This window comes from Trifolium pratense, linkage group LG7, assembly GCF_020283565.1.
Source record: "Trifolium pratense cultivar HEN17-A07 linkage group LG7, ARS_RC_1.1, whole genome shotgun sequence".
In the NCBI taxonomy this organism is placed as follows: domain Eukaryota; kingdom Viridiplantae; phylum Streptophyta; class Magnoliopsida; order Fabales; family Fabaceae; genus Trifolium; species Trifolium pratense.
In genome coordinates, this window is record NC_060065.1 from 34,284,117 (window position 1) to 34,293,415 (window position 9,299).

Consider the following 9,299-nt stretch of genomic DNA (forward strand, 5'->3'; position numbering starts at 1 on the left):
GTCAATGTCAAAATGTGAAGGTAAAACCTTCTGACAGTCTTTGCAGTGAAAAACCTGCATATATCAAAACATAATATATCCTCAATATCTATTTAACTTTGAACATATAAACAAAGTAAAATATCTAACAAACCAAACATTCAAAATTATCGGCGGAGTTGCAGGGGGAGCAGCAGGAGGTTTGGCTTTGAAGTGTGAAACAAAGCTATCCTCCAAAGGCTTAGGTGGCATCGATCTTAACAAGGCGTTTAGGTGGCATCTGTAAACAGTAACAAATTCAGTCCTAACATAACAACAACAAAAAAATCATATTAACAAGGATCAATTAAACAACTAAATAAACAAAACTTATATAAGTTAAGATTTTATTTCAATAAACACATGCAAGTCCAAGATTATAAATGGTTAGGAAGTTTTCTTAACATAAAATTCAATTTCCAAAATGAACATAAAAAATTAAGATGAACGGATAAGTTTTCATAATCTTCATTAAGTTCTACGAATATTTAGGTTTAATTGAAAATGAACAAATTTACAGAAGTTTAATTTAACAGAAAACAACACAAGAAACACGATTAAATTTTCATAATCTTCATTAAGTTCTACGCACATTTAGGTTCAATCGAGAATGAACCTAAAATCGGCCAAAATTTCAAAAATCGACTATAAACCCTAAAAACAGCCGAAAACCAAAAAAATCGGCCGAAAAACCAAAAAACGACCGAAAACCCAAAATCGGCCAACATTCAAAAAATCGGCCAAAGAATCTAAACTCGTCCCTAAACCCAAAAAACTCGGCCAAAAACCTAAAATCGACCCAAAATCCTTAAATCGGCTATAAACCCCAAAATCAGCCAAAAAACCTAAAATCGACTATAAACCCATTTTCGGCCGATATTAGGGTTTATAGTCGATTTTTGATTTTCGGTCGATTTTAGGGTTTATAGTCAATTTTTTGGTTTTTCGCCGATTTTAGGTTTTTCGGACGATTTTTTAGGTTTAGGGTCGATTTTTGGGTTTTCGATTAATTTTTGGGTTTTCAACCGATTTTAGAGTTTATAGTCGATTTTAGGTTTTTCAGCCGATTTTGTGTTTACTGTCGATTTTTGGGTTGTTGGCCGATTTTAGGTTTTTCGGGCAATTTTTTCGGTTTATTGGCCGATTTTATGGTTTTTGGCCGATTTTAGGTTTTTCGGCCGATTTTATGGTTTATAATCGATTTTAGGTTTTTCAGCCGATTTTTGGTTTTTGACCGATTTTAGGTTTTTCCGCCGATTTTTTCGGTTTTTTGGACAATTTTTGGTTTTAGGGTCGATTTTATTAAAATAAATAAAATTAAATGAAGAAAATTCAATTACATTATCAAACAAAGAATTTTACAATTAATGGAATTTCAACACTTTATCCAAACACTAGAATTTATAATTCCTTGAATTTCTAGAATCTCTCGTCCAAACACACTCTAAGGATTTTGGCAGAATTGTGGATTGTGTGTCATTAACATTATGTGTCCTTGTTGATCAACAAAGTTACATTCTCTGTTAATGTTGCAATGAAGTTTGTGCAAGTCTTGTATGCATCTAAGAAAAATGCTAAAGATTTCCTCTCTGTGGTTATACCTGAATTTGAAAAATGCTTTGTGGAGAACATACTTTGCCTGAAAATGCTAAGTAATTCAATTCACATAAATGTTTTCAAATCAGCCTCTGCGGTTTACTTTGCAGCTTTCAAGGGTTATGTGCGAATGACAGGTAGTTTCAAAGTTGATTATGATGAGGCACGGGAGTTGGTTTCATCTGCACTTGATTTAATGGTAAACCAAAGATTAAGTTCACACCCTCTTGCCTTGAAGCTAGTCACAACACTTCTTTATGCCATCTTACATTCTTATACTAAAGTATATCTAATCTTTCAACATGTGAGATGTGTGATTATTTTTCACAGGAGGATGATTCACGAGGGATATATTCGAGATGCTAAAGTTTTAATCAAATTGAAAGATTTGCCTCTTAAACATGGAACTTGTGCTTGTCCATCCTTGAGGACAAGGATGTTTGAACGGGAGGGTATTGTTACAGGATTTAAGTAGTATTAGCTTATTAGTTGATTTTAAATAATAGTTTTACTTTGTCATTTTACCTTTTTAGCCTTTATGGTATTGTATTTAAGAAGCCTTTGTGCTTCATTTGAGAATCAATCAAACATTTTATCAAACACCTTCTCTAAAAAACTCTCGCTCAATACTATGCATACTATATTTGCATAATCTCTCTTTGGTAACGGATTTTAATCTAAATCATTATAATCCCTACTCTTGGGACTTGGATTCTAGCTGTTCGTCCCTAGAATCCACTTTATCCGTTACAGATATATTACCACAGAAGCAAGAAATAACAGATTATGTAATATTTATTTTGAATAAACACAGTTTAGCAGGTACTCACCTATAGATCAAGTTCCTTTACAATGTTGGGTGTTTCAAAGGCTTTACATGAGCCAACTCCATACAGATCAAAAAACCTGCAAAAGACAACATATTTATTGATGTTTCAGTTTGCCAGTAAAGTATGTTGGCGTTATCAAACTCAAATAATAAATCTATCAAACTAAATTCTTAAAATCTTGTAAAGTAAACCATAATAACAAGAAAAGAAAAAACTATGGCATTGAATCCACTTAATTGATTTATTTGCCAACACATTGAAATCCTTCAAAACAAGACTTGACATTCTTTTAGATACATTAATAGAATGACATACTTTCTTATTTCTTCTAAAAAGAAGGATATGTAGATTTCAAAATATTTCATAATTATTTCTTAGATAAGAGAATGCTATTACCGGAAGCAAAAAGGAGGATAAAGTATAGAAAGTACAAAAACCAAAACTAGACAAAGGGTTTCGTCCCCTTTCATAACTCCCTCCTCAACTAATACTTATACTTATACATAATAACCTTGGTGTTGTGAATCAGATTTCAAGTATAGAAAAGAGAGGAAAAGAAAAAACCAAGAGCTACGAATTAATTATAAATTGCATACTAATTACGATATATTGCTGATGCATTAGCTAAAGAAGAATCGAGTATGGAAGGCGGAAGAGTTGATGCGAGATTAATTGCCGAGAGAGTGAATTTTGATGTAGTTGGTTCTGGTGTGGAAATGATGGAGAGGATACGCAGAAAAGGGAGAAACTATTTGCATATGGATGATGAGAATTGATAATTCAAAGAGGTGCCTGACTTATGCAGTGTACCACAACATTGACCGAAAGTGTATAGCTTTCTTGATATGTTTTGTTCCTTGATCTCTTACCGTCCTATGTAACTTCTCAAGGTGATGTTTGATTGATCAGATTTCACGTACCGGTGAAGTTCATATATTAGATTGCTAGAGTGTTATAACCATTTATATTAACAAAAAAAAAGTTAATATAAAAGTTGCGAAAAGGTTAAGGAGGTTAAAGGGTTGATAACCATTGGGGAAATATTTCAAAGGGAACTCAACTTTAAGCGGATTCAGGTTAAACTCAACTTTATAAGACTTGCTCAATTTTCACTCAAATACTTGGCTGTTTTGCAAGTGCCATATATTGCTGTTATGGAGTGCTATACTCACTACTATGAGAAATGATCACGTCCCCATGCAGGAGTATACATAAAACATAACTAGAATTAGATATATTTGATCAAATAGTCACAGCTTTTACAAATATTGCAGGAACTTTCAGAAGGTCGGACAATGTAAATAATGCATACCTCCGTATCTTTAACAGTTGCATCGTATGCGGTGATTGATGATTCATCCTGTTCTGTCATATCTAGAGTCACCAGTAGACAATTTAGCCACCTGAAATACATACAAATATAGTTGAAGGTTCATTCAGTTTTGCTTGATTAATAAAATAATTAATGAAATGATATTGGGAACTGTCATGAATAAAAAGGCACGTGAGAAAGGTGTGCACAAGAATGATGAGTCACATGGAACTGTAACCATGCATAACCAACCCCTGGATTTTGAGGGATTAGGACGTAGTATGAGAGAGAGAAAAGAGCCATCTGGAAGTTAAGGGAATGAATGGAATATAAGGGAATGTAGTGAATTGTATTAGGCATGATATATATATGTGTCTGAACTTTTATCTTCTCCCTCTGACTACTTTCTCTCATTCTGAACCTTCTATTTTCTGCAAATTCTCTGTACTTGTCCTCTTATTTACACTGAAATTAAGAGTTGATACTTAATACTATAGTTACTTGCTTTTCCCCTCCATTTACTGTTTCATTCATTAAAATTGGTGCTTTCATCACATCATGGCAGACAACACACGCATGAAGGAAATTTGCACGAACAGATCGCATGGTTGGAAGCTTCTGGAAATGCTCAAATGACGCGAATGGAAGAGATCCAGAGGGCAAATGAGACTCGGTTCACTCAGCTCAACACTACCATGACTCAATTGCTGCAACACTTCAATTCCATCGTCTTCCCATGATGCAGTGAACTCAACTAAGGATCATCAGAAGCCTTCTTTTCAGGTGAGATCAGTGAAATTGGATTTTCCTCGGTTTGATGGTAAAAATGTTATGGATTGGATTTTTAAAGCTGACCAATTCTTTGATTATTATGCTACTTTGGATAGTGATCGTTTGATTATAGCTTCAGTACACTTAGATCATGATGTTGTACCTTGGTATCAAATGATTCAGAAAACTAACCCATTCCTGTCTTGGACAGCTCTTACTAGAGCTCTTGAACTTTATTTTGGCCTTTCAGCTTATGATTGCCCTCGTGCTACCTTGTTTAAATTACAACAATCTGCTTCTGTTAATGACTATTATATGCAAGCCATGGAGCCTAGAAACTTGAGTAAGGCAGTTGCTTTCGCTAAACTATTTGAATAAAAATATGCAGCTACATCCGAAAACAAACCCTCCACTGTACCAGCTAGAAACTACACTCAAAACTCAGCATTCACCACAAAAACCAACAAATTAGCCCAAAAAGTGACAACACCAACAAATCTCGGATCCTCTCTCCTATGTTCACATTTCCATGAGTTCTACATGCTGCTAATAAAGTTCCCTATATCACGACGTCAGCCTCCATTGGCATGCTCCTTATCGTTTCTTCAGCTTCTTCTAATAGACCAGATCTCCCCAAAAGATTAATCATATAACCATAGTATTTGATATCTGGTTCTACATTATATGCACTATTCATACTTTTAAATAGCTCCGCCCGTACTCCACAAACCCGGCATGGCAACAAGCGCTCAGGACTCCAATAAATGTAATAGGATTCGGTTTAATATGATACCGCTGCATATCAGAAAAAACCTCTAGGCACATACTTGCATATCCATGCGAGGCTAACCCGCATATAATTACATTCCATGGTGACACCGACACGGAATAAACCTTATCTCGAATCTGATTGAAAAATTGAAGGGCAGCGTTTGTGCTCCCACATTTTGTATACATATCAATCAGAGCAGCACGTAAATTGTCATTGAAAGGAATGGATTCCGTAGGCATGTATTCATGGGCCAATCTTCCTTCCTGCAATGTACCTAATGTGGCAATTGCAGAGAATACACTCACCATGGTAACTTCGTTAGGTTTGATCCCACTAGCTACCATTTTATGGAAGAGTTCAAGAGCCATTTTGGGCTGTTCGGTTTGTGCATAGCCAGAAATCATGGTACTCCATGAAATACATCTCTTTCAGGCATCACATCAAAGGTTTTCCTTGCCTGATCAATCATTCCATTTTTTATGAATCCAGCGACAAGAGCATTCCATGATTCTAAGTGATCCTTTACACCCACTTCAAATTGCAAACACGCACAGTCCATCGTTCCACAAGCTGCATAAAAATAGATGATTGTAGTCTGTATAATCAAGCTATTTTGAACGAAAGTGTTGGAGTGTAGTCCAAGTTTCAAACAGAGCGTATGAATTTGGCGACCTTGAGAGATGAAGGAGAGAGAGAGAGAGGAACATGATTTGAGTGCGGAAACTAATGCAAGTTCGCATTCGGAATGGTTTTGTTGGTGTCTTGCATTGGTGAAAATGCGAATGAAGTGTTGTGGAGGGGTTGTTGTTTTGGTTGAAGTGGAAGATGAAATCCAGATGATTGCTCTTGCTTTATTGAAATATTTGCATAAACATATATGTGCCAAATTAAGCATCATCTTCTCTTTTAATATTAGCATATAAAAGCCAGATGATTGCTCTTGCTTTATTGATATTATCATTCAAGGCTTTTGGTAGTTCAATTTAAACCTATATATGGATTCAGACTATTAAATACCAAATATACATTTATTTGTGGATATAATTTTTATTATTTATTTGTTTTTTGATTTGAATATGACCAGAAATGCCTAGAGTTGTTTTTGTTCCCTAATTCTAAGAGAAAGATAGAAGCAAGATAAAATGCACCGTAGGTGTTTGATAAAATGTTCATGAGAAAAATTTAGTTCCTATTTCATTATAATTTTGTAACCACTTTTTGGATATAATGAATTGAGGTTGCACTTTTAATAATTTGAAGTTCTATGAAAAGTAGTATAATGAATTGAACAATTGAGCATGCACAAATATTTAATTTACTTATAACCTGCAAATTTTAAAGAGAACTGGGCTATTCTCTACTAATATTTAGTTATCATTAATATTCTAAGCTGTGTGTAATTGTTTGTTCTTCTGTTCAATGTTAGGAGCCTCATTGTTCATTGAACTGAAATATAAAGAACAAGCTTTTGATGAAAAGATTGAGAAAATTTTCAATTTGGCTGAGAAGGTACTGAGTTCATCCTTTAACTTATTTATTCTTTTATTTCAGTTTTTCTAATTCAATGATTATTATGCTTGTTTAGTCTTTTAATGTATTATGAATCTCTCAAATTTCATATGATTGATTGAGTCAATGCTTGGTAGAAGTAAATTCTTTATCATATTAGTGGATTTTCAGGTGGATTCAGAATTCATTTCTGTTGGTAAGGCTGCTGTTGGAAACTTATTGGGTGGCATCCGCTACTTCTATGGCCAATCAAAAATTGCTTTGTCAAGAACCCTTAATGTAAGTTACTTTAGTTTGTTATAGTCCTTATTGAATACTATGCCACCATCTAATATCACATAACACGACATATGATAATCATCAATGTACCATTACCAATAAAGGACTGAATTCAAGCTAAATAAAAATTGTCTTCAGGTGCTTCTGGAAATGAATTGTAGGCCGGAATAGAGATGTGATGTCAGTTACTTTGTCTATATTTATTTATGTGCAGTTGTTTGCCTCATTAGATTAATATTCCTGATGCACTTATTCTACTAGTTAGGATTTGGCAAAGGTTTAGGTTTGTCAGTTAGTTATGAAATATGGGGCTTGAAAATAGGATAATTTAGAGTGATTATTTAGGAGTCATATTATGTTTTTTGGTTACTGATATAAGTAAGGCAATATACAAGTTTCATAAACATATATGGATAATAAGGTTTGTGTGCAAAGGTCTGACACTGACACATACTTAAATCAACATTTTAGTTCAAACTTGGTGTGGAGTTCATTTGTTTATTTAGTAGTAGAAACTGTATCTTTATCTACTTACTTTTATGAATGGCAATTAAAGGAAAGTATGATGTTTTATATCACATCATTATGGTAATCAAATTTTTGCTTAAAACTTTAAAAGAACACATTTGGTTAAATAAATCTTCTGCATAAAGAGTAAAACTGAATTTGAACATAAATATGTTTTATTCATCCCCTGTTTTGCTTGTGATACAAACTACATTTACTCTCCAATTGATCTAATTTAAAAGCTTCAAAATATCACACTGGAAAAAATAGTTGAGGCAATTCATGTTTTTACTTAGATTTTGCTAATAAATGGGGAGATTAGTGGGTCTTAATGATAACACTAATCACTATTTACACAGGAATTTGGCCTGAATCACCAAGCTTTAGAGACACTGACATGCCACCAGTAGAAGTGCCCTCAAACTGTTTTTGTGAGGATTATGTACTTCCACACATTCCTACTGTTTGTAAAATAATTACAAAGGGAAGTTCAATAGCTTGTAATCATAGGAGTACCACTTCAATTTTTTTGAATGCATCTTATTTGTTCCTATAGAATTCTAGGACAAATTCCCCACCTTCCTATAGGACCAATGCACAAAAAGTATTGCGATGGTTGTTGTGTATAATAACTCATGGAACTATAAATGTTTTATTCATTTGTTTGGTTTTAGGATCACATTATATCTTATGTAGTAGGACTAAGATATTTTGTCTACCCTCAAGTGGTCAAAATGTATTCATCACTATTTATCATTGAGGTATTCATCGCTTTAAACGAATAGCACAACTCATCACTATATAGCATTTCATTGTCAATATTATCAGTTTGCTTACTTAAACTTATGTCGTGTGAGACTTGAAAATCAACTTCCTTCTGTTTGGTCAGGATATATGCCATTGTTTATTCACGAACAACGTTGTCCAGCTGGTTTTGGGTTTCTGGTTTTGGGTTTCAAACAAGTTAAGCAAGCTGTTGGAGCAGTGTAACTTGCTGCAGAATGGCATAGATAAGAAGCTGTTTGTATACTTCTGATAGGCACCTATCTTTTTTTCGTTGCCGTGTATGTATCTTTCATGCATATTACTAATCAAACATGTTTTCATCCTGATACATAAAAATATAAAGAAGCATGCATGAATATTCAAAAGAGGAGAGATTCATAAAAAATGAGTGAGAGGTACCTTTGGAGCATTGCCCTTGTCAATGGTGAGAGCTCTAATACCCTTAAAATCAAAATGAGAGTTTGATTTAGATATTAGTAGGGAACATAATTCAAACATTTTTAACAACATTCAACTGCCTTCTGTCAAAACTTATTCTAGCAATCACATTGCGACATTTACCTCGTACATATCCTAAGATGTCGCAGTTCGACGCTTCTTAACAAACTCAGTCACACTCTCGATTGATTCAGTCTCGTTAGGATATTAGTGAAAGTAGAAACCTAGGAGTGGAATTCATTGCCTTTTTAAGACCAATATAAAGTAGATCAGGATATTTTGACTTTACCCTTGCTATAAAAAAAAAATAAAAAAAAATTCAATTTTTTTTGTCAACCTCAATCCCAATTTAAAAAAAAAAAATAGTTTGTTAAAGATTTGTTTTTTTAGTTTGTTAATGTTAATAATTAAATTGAAAAAAGATTTGTTTTGAGTTATAGTCAAAACTAAGACAAAAAAAAATCTGGAAAAAAAAACTGAT

At 33.6% G+C, this 9,299-nt stretch overlaps 1 protein-coding gene and 1 long non-coding RNA gene across 3 annotated transcripts; one reads left to right on the top strand and one right to left on the bottom strand.

Annotated features, from left to right (window-relative positions):
- Window positions 1-2,330: 2,330 nt before the first annotated feature.
- LOC123895643 lies at window positions 2,331-4,972 on the bottom strand. The gene is made up of 3 exons (XR_006804448.1): window positions 4,720-4,972; window positions 3,757-3,847; window positions 2,331-2,520 (listed from the first exon to the last, which is right to left on the bottom strand). It is a non-coding gene; the product is annotated as an uncharacterized LOC123895643 (long non-coding RNA).
- A 536-nt stretch (window positions 4,973-5,508) lies between these two features.
- LOC123895644 (alpha-glucosidase 2-like) lies at window positions 5,509-8,736 on the top strand. 2 transcript variants are annotated; one of them, XM_045946105.1, is made up of 3 exons: window positions 5,509-6,808; window positions 6,980-7,087; window positions 8,484-8,736. In XM_045946105.1, exons 1-3 carry the CDS (start codon window positions 6,719-6,721, stop codon window positions 8,628-8,630), a joined length of 345 nt encoding a protein of 114 aa, XP_045802061.1. In that variant the 5' UTR covers window positions 5,509-6,718; the 3' UTR covers window positions 8,631-8,736. The 2 variants fall into 2 exon arrangements, 1 of the variants encoding a protein (XP_045802061.1); XR_006804449.1 differs by lacking the exons at window positions 5,509-6,808; window positions 6,980-7,087 and adding an exon at window positions 7,380-8,355.
- Window positions 8,737-9,299: the final 563 nt, after the last annotated feature.